The 18,231-nt window shown below is 35.0% G+C and overlaps 3 protein-coding genes across 3 annotated transcripts; 2 read left to right on the forward strand and 1 right to left on the reverse strand.

Annotated features, from left to right (window-relative positions):
* Window positions 1-370: 370 nt before the first annotated feature.
* On the reverse strand, window positions 371-883 carry LOC138885705 (uncharacterized). The gene has a single exon (XM_070166682.1). The coding sequence runs from the start codon at window positions 881-883 to the stop codon at window positions 371-373; it is 513 nt and encodes a 170-aa protein (XP_070022783.1).
* Window positions 884-14,904: 14,021 nt separating this feature from the next.
* LOC138885706 (uncharacterized) lies at window positions 14,905-15,285 on the forward strand. The gene has a single exon (XM_070166683.1). It carries the CDS (start codon window positions 14,905-14,907, stop codon window positions 15,283-15,285), a length of 381 nt encoding a protein of 126 aa, XP_070022784.1.
* Window positions 15,286-15,525: 240 nt separating this feature from the next.
* On the forward strand, window positions 15,526-15,969 carry LOC138885707 (secreted RxLR effector protein 78-like). Its single transcript, XM_070166684.1, has one exon. It carries the CDS (start codon window positions 15,526-15,528, stop codon window positions 15,967-15,969), a length of 444 nt encoding a protein of 147 aa, XP_070022785.1.
* Window positions 15,970-18,231: the final 2,262 nt, after the last annotated feature.

The following is an 18,231-nucleotide window of genomic DNA, read 5'->3' on the forward strand; positions in this document are numbered from 1 at the left end:
TTATGTGATCCTAGATGAAGTCGATGATCTCTTTCTCTCGGACCTTCTCGAACGCCTGAGCTTCAACTCACTTGGAAAAGTAATTGGTCATGAGTAGTATGTATTGGGCTTTATCGGGCGCCCAAGGCAGGGGACCGATGATGTCCATCCTCCATTTCATAAACGACCATAGCGACATGACCGGATGAAAATCCTCTCCCGGTTGATGAATCATTGGGGCGTGTCTTTGACATTTGTTACATTTCCGTACTACGTCTTTCGCATCATTCTCCATTTCATTTTAGTAGTAACCGACTTTGATTAACTACCGAACCAGGGATTCTTCCCCCCAGTGGTTCCCGCAAGTGCCCTCGTGGACTTCTCTCATAGCTTATTCAATGTCTCCTGGACCCAAGCACCTAGCTAATGGGCCGAAGAAGGATCTTCTGAACAATTTCCCCTCGATTAAGCTGAACCTGGAAGCTTTGGTGCGCATGGCTTTTGATTCCTTGGGATTCGATGATAATTTTCCTATCTTCAGGTAGTCTATATATTTATTTCTCCAATCCCAAGTCAAACTTGCCGAGTTTACCTTAGCATAACCTTCTTCTACCACCGAGTCCATTACTTGCACCACTGCCCTCGAGTCGAATTCATCGGAGTCAACAGATAACTCCAAGTTGGCTAGTGCATTGGCCTCACTATTTTGATCATGGGGCACACACTGTAGAGTCCATTCCTTGAATTGGTGTAAGGTCACCTGAAACTTGTCCAAGGACCTCCGAATCCGTTCCTCATTTACTTTGAACGTTCCGTTGACTTGATTTACGATGAGGAGGGAGTCACATTTAGCTTCGATAACTTTGGCCCCAAGGCTCTTGGCCAGTTCTAGACCTGCAATCATAGCCTCATACCCCTCTTCGTTGTTAGTCAATTTAACATTTCTAATAAACTGCCTAATTACGTTACTAGTAGGTGGTTTCAATACGATATTGAGACCAGACACCTTCGCGTTGGAGGCACCGTCTATAGGGTCTATATCCCCGAGTTAATACCCAAAGTGAGTAGTATATCCTTTTCGACCTCAGGCATCAGAGCCGGCATGAAGTCAGCCATAAATTTCGCCAAATTTAAGATTTTATGGCAGTCTGAGGTTTATAGTCGATATCATAACCGCTAATTTCTACAGCCTATTAGGCCAACCAGCCCGAGAGCTCGGGTTTGTGCATGAAATTCTTTAATGGATAGGAGTGACGACACATATGGGGTGACATTGAAATTATAGTTTTAATTTCCTAGAAGCGCTTAGTAAGGCGAGCGCTAATTTTCTAGGTGAGGATCCTTGTTTCGACATCACTAGGGTTCTACTGACATAATAAATAGGAAATTGCATACCTTCTTCTACCTGGACCAGGACACCACTTACCGTCACCTCGAAAACCGCCAAGTAGAGGTACATTTGTTCGTCTGCCTTCAGAGTGTGCAGAAAGGGTGGGCTCTATAGGTGCCGCTTGAGTCCGTCCAAAGCTTTTTGGCATTCCGCAGTCCTAGAGAAGTTGTTTTTCTTTTTTAATAGTGAGAAGAACTGATGACTCTTATCCGACGATCTCGAGATGAACCGGCCCAACGCGGCTATCCGCCCGGTCAATCTTTGCACTGCTTTGAAGTTGTCCACTACGGTGATGTCCTCTATTGCTTTTATTTTGTTCGGGTTGATCTCTATTCCCCGATTGGATACCATAAATCCGAGAAACTTTCCCGAGGTAACTCCAAAATGCGTACTTCTCCAGGTTTAGCTTCATGTTGAACTTTCTCAATATGTCGAAGGTTTCCTGCAAATGTTTCAAATGGTTATCTCCTCGCAAGAACTTAAACAATATATCGTCAATATAAACTTCCATTGATTCCCCTATTTGTTCTTCGAACATCTGGTTGACTAGGCATCAGTATGTGGCACCGACATTTTCTAATCCGAATGGCATTACATTATAGCAATAGGTGCCAAACTTGGGTATAAAAAAAGTCTTTTCTTGATTGCCCGAGTTCATCCGAATTTGGTTGTTCCCGGAATAGGCGTCAAGAAAACTAAGTGTCTTGTGTCCGGTTGTTGCGTTGATCATTCGATCGATGTTAGGCAAAGGTAAATAATCCTTTGGACACTCCTTGTTTAGATCCTTATAGTCTACATACATTGTAAGTTTATTTCCTTTTTTAGGCACGACTACTACGTTTGCTACCCAATCAGGGTATTTAACTTCTCGGGTAGAACCTATTTTCAGAAGTTTAGATACGTCATCCTTGATGAATGCATGTTTGATCTTGGACTGTGGCCTTCTTTTCTCCTTAATTGGATGGAACTTCAAATCCAAGCTCAATTTGTGAGTGGTTACCTTCGGTGGGATCCCTGTCATGTCTAGTTGGGACCAGGAAAAACTATCGGCATTAGCTTTAAGAAAATTAATTACTTTTTTCCTGACTCGGGGGTTAAACCCGTGCCTAGGTATACCTTTCGATCCAGTAGGTGTTCGATCAATATAACTTGCTCCAACTCATCAATTGTCGATTTGGTGGTGTCAGTGTCATCGGGTGCTATGAAAGATCTCGGGACGCTGTAATCATACTCTTCATCTGCTCCGTGATCTTTCTATATTTTTCGACTCGGTTGAGGCCAATATCATTGGTTGCTATTTAGTTTCTTCTTTTTTGGTCGGTTCCACGCTCTTTGATGTCGAAACTGCAGGCACCGTGATTACTTCATCGATAGCGAACATTTTCCTTGCGGCCAATTATTCTCCGTAAACTATTTTGATTCCTCCCAGAGTGGGAAATTTAGTTCCTGGTATTAGGTCAAAGGCACCGCTCTCATGTTCTGAACCCACGGCTTTCCGAACAAGGTGTTATACCTCATATCCCCTTCGATCATGTTGAATTTGTTTCTTGGGTGGTGCCAACAATGTTTATTGGTAAAGTTATCTCACCTTTTGTGTGTCTCACATTCCATGTTTAATCCATTTGATACCCGGAATGCCGATACGATTTGAACATGTAACTCCAGTTGCTCTACGACCCTCGATCTGATGATATTGGCCGAGCTACCTGGATCAATGAACATACATTTAACCCGAGATTTATTGATAAGTACATATATTACCAATGGTCGTTGTAAGGTTGTACGATGCCCTCGGCGTCCTCGTCGTTGAACGAGATAGCTCCTTTTGGGACGTAATCCCGGGTGCATTTTTCTCTCGTGATAGAAACTTTGGTGTGTTTTATCATCGAACCTTGGGGGACATCAACTCCCCCAATGATCATGTTGATTATGTGTTGAGGCTCCTCTTGTTCGACTTATTGGCGTCCTTGTTTCTGAAGTGGTTTTTAGCTCGGTTGCTTAGGAACTATTAAAGGTTCCCATTGTTGAACAATCGAGCAACTTCTTATCTTAACGGTTAGCAAACTTCAGTCCTATGACTGTGAGTACCATGGTACTGACATATCAAATTAGGATATCTCTGTGTAGGGTCAGACTACAATGGTCGGGGCCACTTAGTCTCTTTGATGTGCCCTATGGCTGATACTGTGCTTGCAGCGTCCACATTGAAATTATACCCCGATCATCTTGGTGCCTCCCTACTCTCGAGCGACTTGTCAAACCCGCTCTTGCTTATCAGACCCCGGTCGCTCGGTCCTCGATCATTCCTCTTCTCGTTCTTTATCGGGTGGCACCCAGATCAGCTTTTCTTCCGATCTGCATTGTATGGTTGATATCGATCTTGGACTGGCCTTGACTCCTGATAAATGATTCTCCTAGACCTGTCATCGGTTCTGATGGGGTAGATCCCAAAGGGGCCTTGAGTGGTCATCTTCGACCCTAATATTTGATTGATATTTGTTGTATACACCGGTCTAGGTGACCTCTAGGTACTCTACCAAGTTTTGCATTAGTTATTGAGAAGCCACGGAACTTTGGGGGTTGAGCCATTGGGTAAATTCCTAAACGGCCCAATCATCCGCAACTGGTGGAAGATCCATCTGTTCCATCTCGAATCTCGGCACGAACTCCCTGAGAATCTCGTTATCACATTGTTTGACCTTGAAAAGGCCTGACTTCCTGGTCTCGACCTTGATGGCTCTGGCATGGACCTTCACAAAAGCATCTACAAGCATAGGAAACGAGTCGATAGAATTCGGAGGTAAGTTGTGATACCATATCATTGCTTCCTTAGACAAGGTTTTCCCAATTTTTTTTAAAAGTACCGACTCGATTTCATCATCTTCCAAGTCATTCCCTTTGATTGTGCATGTATCAGAGGTTACATGTTCATTTGGATTTGTGGTCCCACTACACTTGGAAAATGTTGGACATTCAAAACCTCTTCGGGATCGGCTTCGGTGTCACGCTCGGAGGGAAAGGCTTCTGAATAAACTTTTTGGAGTTCGATCCCTTTAATATTGGAGGCGCTCCCGGGATCTGATCGACCCTGGAGTTGTACGTTTTCACTTTCTTGTCGTTGGCCTCAATCTTTTTCTCGCATGACCCTACCCATTTTGTCAATGCTTCGAGCATCTTCCTCACCTCAGAAGTTTCCCCGGGACTGAATTCACCTAGTTCTGTAGCAACTTATTCATCCCTCCGAGTACCTTCCCGGGACTTCTCGGGGTTTACCCTGTTAAGGGCATGGCTTTAGTTCTGCAATTGTGCTATTGTCGTTTGCTGAGCCTGCAACATTTCGAAGATCAACTACATGCTCACCCCATCAGCATCACCTTCGGGCACCTCTCCAGCTGCTGGCCGAGGTCCCCCGCGAACGCTGTTTTCAGGGTCGGTAGGCAGATTGATGTTGATGGCTACCTGCGAGTTAGCATCAACCGGTCGGTGGCTGGGACACCATTGAGATCGACAGGAGGCATATCATTGCTAGGCATTACGTTATTATTCTCACCATGATGGCCCGACTCAACGTCAACGTTCAAGTGAGCAGACTGAGAATTTGACATCCTTTGGTTAACCTGGAATCAAAACTTCACAGAACAAGCATAAAATGAGTAACAATTAAATTTGTACGCGATATAAAGGATATGTAATCATTCAATATGAATGATTAAGAACGACAGATAAATAAGTTAAAGATCAAACAAATGATCAAACCAATCGCAATGTAATGGTCAAGCCTGATCTTAGGTTGAACAATGGAGTTTCTCCTCGATCGGACCCTCGATACAAGTTTGGCCGCGAATAAAGAAGAGAACAAATGAAGAACACTTTGAATGATAGCTAGAAGACAAAAATAAACTTTTATCACTTTGGTTTGCGTGTCACCCTTTGTCAAATAAAAGAAACCTTCCCCTTTATGTACTAGGAGAATTTCGGTCCTAGTACAAGTCTAAATAAGGTAAAAAAATTCTTTTTTCGGTAAATGTCGACTACAGTTGATATCAGACGGAATTCGTGCTGTAATATCCAGTTGAGGGCTAATATTACGGCCCCTTATTCGTCATGCATAATTGTTCTCTACATTTTCCGAGGTCCAGAAACTATACTTGGTCTTGGTTCGTTATTTCATTGAGCCTGAACCCAGATACATCGTTCATTCCTCCCGATTTTCGATTCGAAGGATCCTTGGACCTCGATTATAATCATATCGAGCCGTGCTTCACCTTTGTTTCCTCATCGGGGAATCGGAGAAACTCTGAAATAATTTTACCCGTAGACATAGATAATTTAAGTTTAAACTGTTATTACATTCTTAATGACAAGATTTTATGGTAATAAAAATTAAATGCCTAAACCATATTTATGACCACACGATTCCAAATATTTTCCTTTATTTTTTAAGATTCTATAGAAAATCATACACCGCCATATAGATGAAACTAAGAGGGTATTGCTTTTATCTTTGAAAAGGATCTACAAAGAGCAGGAAAAAGGTGAAAATGCCAAAGAAAGAAATTTCTCAGCATTATGCTTTCTACTTGGAAAATTACCTCTTGGCTAGCAAAAACAGAACAGTTTAAAGACATCGTAATTATCAACAGGCATCTTGCTGATCTATTTGCTTAATATGGGAAGCATTTTCAGACATTTTTGGGACACGAGTAGATTTGATTAATGGGGTTGTTTTGTCAAGACGTGGATCTCTAACATCAGATTTAGACGGTAAACACTTTAGTCTGACAAAAATTTAGCTAGAAAACAATTAATTAAAGGATGAATACACATGACAAGAAAAAGCTAGCTAGGTGTATATATCAACAAAATCATCCTTAAAATAAAGGCAGAATAGCTCGTAGGTACTTGTACTTGTTAAGATTCATCCAGACACTTATAGTTATTCAAAACCAATATTTTAAACTCCTCTCACCTTGCATGTTCTTTAAATCTCTGACATGGATGACACATCAGTGGCCACGTCAAATTTTTTGTTACACATCATTATTAATTTACTTTTCACATTATTTTAAAATTGTTCATTTCCTTTTTTTTTATTCCACCATTTATTCCATGATCCTTCTCCCTCACCATTTTTATTCTCCATTCACAAATCTTAAAAATCTCCTAACCATCACTGTGTGCGACCCCTCTTCGACCATTCTTCACCTACAAAGCTTCTTCACAACCAACATTCCGCCATAGCATCACCAATGAACCACCAAAAGCTAAACCGGCCATCAATAATGACCACCCGAAAGACCAACATCGCCCGAAACTTTTTGAAATTTCACTACAGGAAAACTAGAAAATAGGTTTCACCGCCGATCTTCTTTTACTATTTCTATTTCTTTTCTTTGCAGAGGCTATCTTCCAAAGTAGGGAATGGGGATGTGAGAAAAAAAACTCCCCAAAAATTGATGCAAATCTGGTAGATGTTTTGGATCTATAGCGACGAGGGATGTCATTGTTTGGATGAAGATATGGTGGGAAGGGACCGTTGCTGTGGGTTTTGGGTTAAAATGGGGGAGGAGGAGCAAAGTGAAGAAGGGAGGGAGATAGAGGGGGTCCTTGGTGGGCGACAGAACGTAAAGAGAAAGAGAAAAATCACCTATTTGGCCTTTTCTTTCTTTTCTAATTTGATTTTTTGCATTTTTTTTTCTTTTTTCCTTATTTTAATCATAGTTTATTTTACATTCACGCTCCTTATATGCGTGAAATACACGATTTTGTCCAGTTCAGCAATTAAGTTGCTACATAGACTTTGTCAATGGTTAGAGGGATTTAAAACATTGAGTTTGAACAACTATAAGTGTCTAAATGAATCTTCTTTGAATATAGGGACCGAAATAACAAACGCTAACAAATACAAGTGTCTACGAGACTATTCTGTCTAAAATAAATGAAGCTTTCTCTTTCCACCCTAAACTTTGGGATTATTATGAGTTTAAATTACGTGTAATGACAGTATATATATAGATTTTTCCAGTATCATGTCAAGTTAACGGTTACGGTCAAACGCACGTGTAAATATACGCGGTCAATCAAGTAATAAAGAGTGAATAGAGTATCGTTCCCACGAAAACTTGTGATCAATTATCAACTAAATCAAACAGTTTCTAATTTATCGAGTCAAAAAATGTTCAAGGTAATTTTTGTTTAATTGATTCTACTAAATAAAGTTGCGATTAAAGGAAGAACTAATTGATTAGCACACTTAGCACGAAGATTTAATTCAGTGAGAAATACTATTCCAAGGTCATGGTTAACTAACAATCCTGATGAATTCTTCAATCAACTCGATTCATTAATTTATCTGGGTAATTAACCTGCAAGGACAATAATAATCGTAGAAATTTGACTACTTTTACTTGCCTATTCAATTTATTCCAAATATATATATATATATATATATATATATATTATGAAAGTAGAGATGAAAAGAACGAATTAACAATTTCATACATAATTGGCTAAGTACGGCAAATAGGTATATTTCTATCTGTATTCGCAAATTAATCCTCCAATGACTAGGTTCAAATCGCGCTCTATTCAAGCCTATTGCACTCAAGAACTACCTCTTTCAAGTTCAACTGATGACTCATATATAGTATTTCACTGTTAGCTAGGTAGTAAAATAATTAGGCTCGTGATATGAATAAACAGCCAAATATGACAAATTAAATCATCAAATCAATCTTTGAATATCAGCATTCATGTAAAATTATAACCCCAAAATAATGAGTTTCTTAGTCACTCATGCTCATGACAATAACTGAAATATTATTTTTAAACATAAAAGCTATGAATACTAGATGAAACATGGAAGAATGATGAATTCCGTGCTCCGTTCGTGTTTCTTTGCCTTTTCTTGCCTCCAAAATTGACCAACTCCACTAATCAAGTTTAGGGGGTATTTATAGGTTAGGGTCGGAGTCTCCAAGCCCAAATCCATGTAGAAAATATTTAATGCACTGACTAGGAAAGGACCAATCCTCAAAGCTCGCGAGGCCCGGTGTGAGGTGCGTGCAGAGTGGGCGTCACCTACTATAACGCCCGGCGGACCTCGCGTTGGACCAGGCGTCACCCATTCTGGCGCCTGGTCCAATTTTTTCGCCTTTTGGTGCTCTTTTTGTGTATCTTTGACGTTCATGTGTATAACCTTCTTATATTTTCATCCTTCAATAATCTTTCACATAAAACGACATAATTAGGCTCAAACGTCATATATTTAATCGCTAAAATTAATATGTAAGGTAAGCAATACACTAGAAATATACATTCATAGCCAAACATCATTAACCTACCATCATAGCAAGTCTCTTTATAAATATCTAGTATTGTAACCTGTAAATGAAGAAATAACATATTATAACTGATAAAAGAAAACTTATTATATCTGATTAAATTAAATAATTAACATCGTAAATTTTACCAGTTATCTGTAAATATAACTTATATGCATTCTATGTAGGATTCATCAGTATTCGAGAAGGCAAAACATAACAAAATTTTATCAGTGGATGGCAAGTCATGCGGGTTTCACATGACTAATTTCATGCACAAGCCTACATGCAAGGAACAGAGACACACATTTTGCCAGCAGAGTGTAAACAGGTCGGGTATTAAGGTTTTCCCTCGCCCTTCATTCAAGGAGCAACTAGGTATGATTTCTTGTGTGCTTGGCTTTAGACAACGTAGGCCAATTCATATTAATGAATTCAATACTTTAATTTGTTGCACCTTGTCAAATACCTATGACCCTACTTTCCATACCTCTGCATCCTTTTACTTTTTAGCGAAAATAGGTTCTTTCTTGTGTCATCATGAGTACCAAATTCTTCAACCAAAAAAAAGAAAAAGAAAATGGGTACCAAATTCTTTTTTGTCTCATACGGCTGATAATAACGTTGAAAAGGTAATTTATTTAGATGGTTATAATCTATATTTATCTGTATCTATATTTATATATATATCTATACTATAATAAAAGCCCAAGGCCTTTAGCGAAATATAGTTCACTTATTTTACCCCTTTAAATAGATTTTACACAGTACAAAATTGTCATTTAAATCTTTCCCTATTATTTAGATATTTTAAATAAACTAAAATTATCATTATTTAATGTATGTAAAAACTCCTAAAATTTAGAATTTTGAATGCAAACAAAGAATTTGCTATTTTTTCTCTCCTAACATTAAGAACACGATTTTTCTCCCCTAGTCTTATATTTTATGTGATGAAGTTTGTAGTACTAGAGTTATAGCCCGTTTGGCCAAGCTGCAAAAATCAGCTTATTTTGAGAAGTGCTTTGTTTCAAAAGTGTTTTTCTCAAAAGTACTTTTGGTGAGAAGCAGTTTGTGTTTGGCTAATTAATTTGAAAAGCACTTCTGAGCAACAATTAGTTTTTGGCCAAGCTTTAAAAAACTGCTTCTAAGTGTATTTTTCTCAAAAGTGCTTCTCAAAAAAGTGCTTTTTGAGAAGCTATTTTTTTCTGCTTCTCCAAAACTGCTTCTGCTTCTCCTCAAAATCACTTTTTTTTCCTTTTAGAAGCTTGGCCAAACACCTCAAATTAAGGCCAAAAGTGCTTTTGGCCAAAACAAAAGCACTTTTGGCCAAAAATAAGCTTGGCCAAACAGGCTATTAAACTAGTTAAATTTTTATATGATTAATTTTTTGAATAAAATTTACATACTACATTAAAGTTACAAGTCACACTATTAATAATCTAATATTTAAAATATATTTAAGAGAATAATGATTAAAAAAACGTTTTAACTTTCTAAATAGTATAATAAGAAAAAGTGACATAGAGGTAATATTATTTTTTTATGGTGAGAAAATTTGAGATAGAGTAGAAGAAAATAATTAAATCTTGCACATGTAAAACGAAAAAATTAATATGTGATTTAAATGTTTTAGCTATATAATACAAGATTATTAGTTTATCACTCCGTTCTCAACTCTAGTAGAGTTAATTGTGGCATGTTGCTGTTCACAGTTCGACTTAGTTGTATTTTTATTTTTGCTAAGTAAAAGATATTTCAAGGTAAATATAAAATTAGAAAAATTAGTTCGACTTTGATTGGTATTGTGAGTTTTTTCGGTTCATTTTGAATTTATTTCTTTTAGGTTTTTGCATTTTTCATCAAATATTTTTTTTCCGATTTTAGCCTTAAAAAATACATATATATCCAAGAGCTGGTTTATGAAACTCCTGAAAGCAAAGATTACTTAATTACGAGCAATCCAAAAAAGGATTGTCATTACAAACATTAAATTTAGCATCAAAATTAAAATTTTAAAAAAAGTTCTCAAATACAAAGTCATCTATATCTTCTATATTATTATTATTATTATTATTATTATTATTATTATTATTATTATTATTATTATTATTATTATTATTATTATTATTATTATTATTATTATTATTATATTTTAGAGTCCCAATAATCTTTTTTTTATCTCTTAAAAATAAATTTTATACTAAACAAAACTGTCATTTTAAGTTTTCTCCCTAATATTTAGGAGTTTTAAATAAACTAAATTAGTACGCTAAATCCTTCCTTATTTGAAGTATATACAAATTCTTAATATTAAATATCTTATATAAATCCTTCCTTATTTATATAACGTAACATAACAAATTTATTAATAAAAAGAAAACAACGTTTGAACAATTATTAATAATAATTTTATTAGTTAAAGATGTATACAATTACAGTAATAAATATGCATTCCATGTTGGGTATAATGAAGTTATGGATAATATTTCAAATATTTAATATTACAATTAATTTTTAAATTTTGAATGTCCTAATATCTTGAGCTCTGAGTTCAACTATAAATTCACCACTTTTTACTTTCCTAGATTTATAATGTTTCTTCAATTCTTTGATCTTTTCAATTAATAAATAAAGATCTTATTTCATTGAATGGTGATTTTATGAAATACGTTAGGAATGCATTATATATAGTTTAATAATATTTATATAATATTTTAAAGTTCTATAATTATTTATATGGACTATACACACACCAAGATCATAGCGAAATATCGTTTACCTTTTTTACCCTTTAAAATTTTATTTCACACTAGATAATCTAGTGTCATTTAATTATTTTCTTAAAATTTTGGCAACTAAATCTTTTCTTCTTGAAAAATGTAGAAACTCCTAATATTTAGAATTTAAAATTGAGCAAAATTTCACTAATATAAATCCTTATTCATTTGAATATTGTGTAAAGTAAAATATGTTAAAAGTAAAACCTTTAATTTAATTATTTTAAGATATGTAATATTAAGCGCGTTAAAAGTTACATATTAAAGGCACACGAGATTAGTTCATCTAATATTAAGCATGTTGTAAGTTATTTGTGGTTTTGTTACATGATTATTTTTTATTATGTAGTCAAATAATATTTTTATCATTACTTTGATAAGTTTAAAGTTCTCATAAATTATTTTGTTGGATTTTTTTAAAAATGTGGATCGTTAATTATTTTTCTCCGCCTTCTTAATTCCTTAATCCATTGACGGCTAATTATAGTTTTTTATATATGAGATAATTTGTGGTATAATATTATTTCAACATTAGTAATTCTTAGGCTTTAGATCGTTAATTATACATTTTATTTCTCCAGGAATTGTAGGACCAACCTTCACTCGCAAATTCCAAAAGATCAAAGTTTTCGGTTTTTCATTCATGTTATTATGAATATTTGTGATAAAACTATGTCACAAAAACATTTAACTAAATTTAATGTTGATATACCCTTTTTACTTTAAAAATGATTTTTTTTCTAAATAGTTGCCTACCAACAGTTTAAACTTTAAATAGCCGGCATATATATATATTATATATGTATAAAATTTATGTATAGTCAGTTGAAAAAAGTAAATAGGGAATCCTGTCGGCTTTCTGTGTAAAGATCCCTTTAAAAATAAATTTTATATAAACAAAATTACTATTTAATTGTTTTCTTAATATTTTAAGACTTTAAAATCAATAAAATTTATGATTCAAAATATAGTTGCTGGATTTTATTTTATGCCATCGTAACTATTCTTTTTAAATTTGTCAAATTTAATTCATATAACATTTTTAATTAATTAAAGAAAAAAAGAATGTCTTTTATTAGTTAGGTGAACATGTTTGTGTCTTTTAGAATGAACTTGAAAATTATCACACACCCACACACACAAAAAAGTTGAAAATAGATTTTTTAAGAAAATAAAAAAACTTTTAAATCTTCAAAGGTTATGTGTTCTTGCTGAAACTGAAAAGAAAATATGATAATTTGTGAATTTGAGGTGAGGAAGTCATAGAGCTGAAAATGAGTTTAAGCTGAATATACAGGAAGGTAAATATATTAAGGAATTCTATGAGACAGATTCTCTTATTTATTGAGTTATTTATATTCGATCAATATTTATCAATTTTAGGAGTTTAAATTTTTATTTTATAATGCAAATATAATTTTAATATACTATTTATGTATTTTTTTTTAAAAATTATTCATCAAGCTGGGTTACACGCGCAAAGCGCGTACTCTAAGGCTAGTCTATATCTATATTATTATAAAAGTACGAATAATTTAGGCTAAATGTTGAACGACTAAACTATCTCCGAAATATTGATCGATATTTATAACCTTAAATATTTATATAAATTAAGGATAAAATTGTAAATCACGTAAGGGTGGATTTCTTTTTCATTTAAACTCACTCGAGCCTACAAAGTCGATATTGGGTCGAATTATTTTTCGGACTCTATCGTTTTGGACTCTACTCCTCAACGCCTACTTCTTCTTGGACAAGACTATGCACGTGTCTCCATTATGCTTCTGGTGTGCTTTATTTTTAGGTTTTTATTATATAGCTAGACTTATTCTCTTATTAATTTCGGAACTATATTCTTTATTTCTTCCATTAATATGTTTAATTGTTTTCTTTTTTGTAGTTTACAAATAGTTAATATGCTTATGATATTCCATAAAATGAAGACGGAGACGAACCACACTTCATATCTATATTATTAGAAAAGCACGAATATTTCATGCTAAATTTTGAACGACGATAATATTTTCAAACTATTGATTGACTTTCTGTCCTTAAAAAAATTAAATACTTCTTCAAAAAATAATTCAATACAATATTGATGGAATAAAATATTCTCCAAAAATTAAATTATTTCTTCAATACTATTACTACAACAAAATCAGTGGATTCCCGCAAGTGAGGCCTAGAGAGGATAGGATATTCACATGCCTTGCCCCTTTCAATATAGTATACAAAAATGTAAACTCAATAGATTCTTATTAAAAGTCAAGTAACTCTAGAAGTCTTCTACTTTAAAAGAGTCGTAATTAAAATCAATATAATTAAAACATTACGGCGTGGAAATTTGAGTCATATTTGGAGAAGCGATAAATATTTTTATTTGATTTAGGAATCTTAAATATTTACAAAGCTACTATAAAAAGAAAATTTAGTACTGTACGCTACAGACATTTATGACATTTTAAACGAAATGAAAAATTAGTACTACCCTTTAAAGTCTTAACTGATAACATACGTATAAAATTAAAACCAAATTTAGCTAGATGTCTTTTGTGATATATTTTATGTTTCTAAATATTAGGAGTTACTATATAGTTTTTAAAAAAAAAAGATTTAATAGTAAAAAATTATTAAAATTTTAAAGTGAAATAATAAAAATAATAATTAAATGACAATATTTTTCAATGTAAATCTAATTAATAAAAAGATCTAGGGATTTATATGAATATCTTTCTTTTTGAATAAAAAAATTGATCATAGATTATAATGAAATGGTTCTAATAATACGGATGGAAGTGTGCTCTTTAATCCATTTATTTACTTAAGTATGAGTAATAACTCCTTTAAAAATTTCTCAACGCATAACAATGGATGTTGGATTAAATTTCTTAAAAAGAGTTCGTGTGAGTTTCCTATATATCGAAGTTTAAGAATTTTTAGTGATTAATTTATTTTCATAATTAGATGCTCTTATACCATGAAGTTGTCTATAACTTCAAGATTTACGATCAATTTATGTCCATTTAAAAATAAAACTGTCGCAAGATATTATTATCAATGTATTATGTGTGGTGCTTGGTTAATAATAATTTTGACAAAAAACAATTAAAACAAAGATTGGATTGGCTCCGTGATGGAAGTAAAAATACATTAAAATATTCATATATAATGTGAAAATCTATTGAACCTTTCCAAACAAATAGGATGTTTGCATAATATAAGGTATTAATTTTATGATATTCTTGAAGAAAATGTACATCGTTTTCTAAATATTGAATTTATGAATTTAGGTTTATCCTATCTATCGTTTTCATATTTATCTTATTCTAGTTAATAATTATTTATTTTTTATAAAATAATATTAGTATTATTTTTAAGGTACTGATTTGTCGAGGGCAAAGGCGGGGACAAGAGGTTGTACCGGTTGGCCAAAATGAGAGAGAGGAAAGCCCGTGACTTAGACCAAGTCAAGTGCATCAAGGATGAGGATGGAAAAGTGTTGATGGACGAGGTACTTATTAGGAGAAGATGGCAGCCATACTTCCACAAACTGTTGAAGGAGGAGGGGGATAGACGCATTGTGCTGGGTGAGTTGGAGCACTCCGAGAGTCGGTGTGATTTTGGGTACTGTAGGCGGATTACGGTAGATGAGGTGGAAGGGGCGATGCGTAAGATGTGCAGGGGAAGAGCGACGGGGCCAGACGAAATCCCGATGGAATTCTGGAAGAGCGCGGGGCGGACAGGTTTGGAGTGGCTCACTGGACTGTTTAATGTTATTTTTAAGACAAAGAAAATGCCCGAAGAATGGAGGTAGAGTACGATGGTTCCATTTTACAAGAACAAGGGTGATATCCAAAATTGCAATAATTATAGGGGTATAAAGCTGTTGAGTCACACTATGAAGGTTTGGGAGGGGGTGGAGGCCAGGGTGAGGAGGTGCGTGTCTATTTCCGAGAATCAGTTTGGATCCATGCCGGGGCGTTCGACTACGGAAGCGATTCATCTGGTAAGGAGATTAGTGGAGTAGTACAGGGAGAGGAAGAAGGGTTTGCATATGCCTTTTATTAATCTTGAGAAAGCATACGATAAAGTTCCGAGGGAGGTCCTGTGGAGATGTTTGGAGGTTAGCAGTGTTCCGGTATCGTACATTAGTGTGATTAAGGATATGTATGATGATGCTAAGACTCGGGTGAGGACTGAGGGTGGTGACTCGGAGCATTTCCCTGTGGTGATGGGGTTACACCAAGGATCGTCTCTTAGCCCATTTTTATTTGCCTTGGCGATGGATGTATTGTCGCGTCACATCCAAGGGGAGGTGCCTTGGTGCATGCTATTTGCCGATGATATAGTGTTGATTGACGAGACGCGTAGCCGAGTTAATGCGAGGTTGGAGGTTTGGAGACAGACCTTGGAGTCTAAAGGTTTCAAACTGAGTAGAACCAAGACAGAATACTTGGAGTGCAAGTTCAGTAACGAGACCCATGATGCAGACGTATAGGTTAAGCTTGATGCTCAAGTTATCCCCAAGAGAGCAAGTTTTAAGTATCTCGAGTCTATTATCCAAGGTAACGGCGAGATTGACGAAGATGTCTCGCATCGCATTGGAGCGGGATGGATGAAGTGGAGGCTCGCTTCCGGTGTTTTGTGTGATAGGAATGTGCCGCTAAGAATTAAGAGTAAGTTTTATCGAGTGGTGGTTCGACCGGCTATGCTATATGGGGCTAAGTGTTGGCCAGTCAAGAACTCCCACGTGTAGAAGATGAGAGTAACAGAGATGAGGATGTTGAGATAGATGTGTGGGTGTACCAGGAGAGATAGATTAGGAATGAAGCTATCCGGGATAGAGTGGGAGTAGCCTCCATGGAGGACAAGATGCGGGAGTCGAGGCTGAAATGGTTCAGACATGTTAAGAGAAGAAGCATTGATGCACATGTTAGGAGGTGTGAGAGGTTGGCCATGGAGAGTTTGAGAAGAGGTCGAGGTAGGCCTAAGAAGTATTGGGGATAGGTGATTAGGCAGGACATGGCGATGCTTCAGCTCACTGAGGACATGACCCTTGATAGGAGAGTGTGGAGGTTGAGGATTAAGGTAGAAGGTTAGTAGGTAATCTATAGTTGTTCACCGATAGTCTTAGTAGTATGCATGTCCCTTCATATTCTTAGATTTTTATTATGTTATGTATTTTTGTTTGCCTCAGGTATTGTATTCCATGTTGCTATTATTTGGTACCACTTATCCTTTATCTCTCCCTTTTCTTTTATCTTCCATCTTTCTTCCTCCCTTGCTTTCCTCTTCTTCTTCTTGCCCTTCCTGAACCGAGGATCTATTGGAAACAACGTAGGGGTAAGGTTTGCGTACAGATTACCCTCCCCAGACCCCACTTGTTGGGATCAAACTGGGTTTGTTGTTGTTGTTGTTGTTGTTACTGATTTGTTGAGGGGTACATATTTTATTTTTAGAACATCGGAGTAATAGAATCTTTTCAAAGTATCTATTCTCGTGTGTCATATTATTCTGGATTACTCTTGACAGTACATATGTACAGTAGAGATTACCAAAAAATTTTAAAAATTAGTTTAACTCAAATAATGTGAATAAATTTCAAAATTATCCTGAAAAAGATATACTTCTTCATAATTTTGAATTAAAAAAAGGTGTGCACTCGATAATAGTTATTATGGTTCGTGGTAATTGAGAAGAAAAGAACTCCTAAATAATCAATAAAATCTTCCGAACTGGAACTAATCGAGAACGAAGAAAAAAGAGAAAAAATGAGTGGTAAGTTAATTACTCTTATAAGAGCATGAATGGTATCACTTGTAGATAACTACAAGCTAATATTGTTGATATATCATAGGCCAAAAGCTTCTAAGCTTTCCTATAATGCAATCATAAATAGAATGCAAGATTTTAGGTTCAATCTACCCCAAATTATATCATATGTTCACCAAAGTAATTCCTTGCCCAAACTGTTCATATAAATCAGTATGAGTAAGAAATAACAATCATTATGAGAAGTTTATGGTATAAATTAGTTAAAAGAGTTGTGTCTTTGATATCTTCATAAGCTACAATAAATCAACTCCTTTTTGGTAACAAGAATTAGTCGCATTTATCATCACATTTCTAATTATTATTGATATCTTACGTTGCTTTTTTATCCCATCTTTCTCTACTCAGTTCTAGGGGTATATGTAATAAAAAAAAAATTACATTTCAAGAATGATGGGATCACACTGGATTTGTTGTTGTTATTGTTGTTGTACATTTTAAGGGTTATTTTATTATAGATATTTCTATTATTTGGTGTCCCTTGATATAAATAAATGACTAAATCATCATGTGTCGTTATTAACGTACAACGCACGTACATAGAAACTAGTTATTATAAAAGCACGAATAAGTTATGCTAAATATTGAACGATTAAAATATCCTTAAAATATTGATCGACTTTTATGCCCTTAAATATTTGTATAATTTAAGGATATAATTGTAAATCACCCACGACTAGAATTCTATTCCGATTCAAATTATACATACGAGCAAAAAAGAAAAACGTGTGAAGGTGAAATACCCCTATCCAAATTAATTTTGGATTCATCCTCCAGCACTAACACGCCAATACCATCTCCAATATTGTACAACAATAAGACAAACCAAAAGAAAACACAATAATATGATATACAATCCACACCAAGTCAACAAAGAATTTATAAAAAGCGCTCTCATGTGTTTAAATTCAGTGAATAAAGGCAATAC

The sequence above is a fragment of the Nicotiana sylvestris genome, chromosome 2, assembly GCF_000393655.2.
Source record: "Nicotiana sylvestris chromosome 2, ASM39365v2, whole genome shotgun sequence".
In the NCBI taxonomy this organism is placed as follows: domain Eukaryota; kingdom Viridiplantae; phylum Streptophyta; class Magnoliopsida; order Solanales; family Solanaceae; genus Nicotiana; species Nicotiana sylvestris.

Bases quoted from the DNA above. Each gene is read 5' to 3' on its own strand.
- LOC138885706 (XM_070166683.1), top strand. From the start codon at position 14,905: ATGAGAGAGAGGAAAGCCCGTGACTTAGACCAAGTCAAGTGCATCAAG.
- LOC138885707 (XM_070166684.1), top strand. From the start codon at position 15,526: ATGCCTTTTATTAATCTTGAGAAAGCATACGATAAAGTTCCGAGGGAG.
- LOC138885705 (XM_070166682.1), bottom strand. From the start codon at position 883: ATGATTGCAGGTCTAGAACTGGCCAAGAGCCTTGGGGCCAAAGTTATC.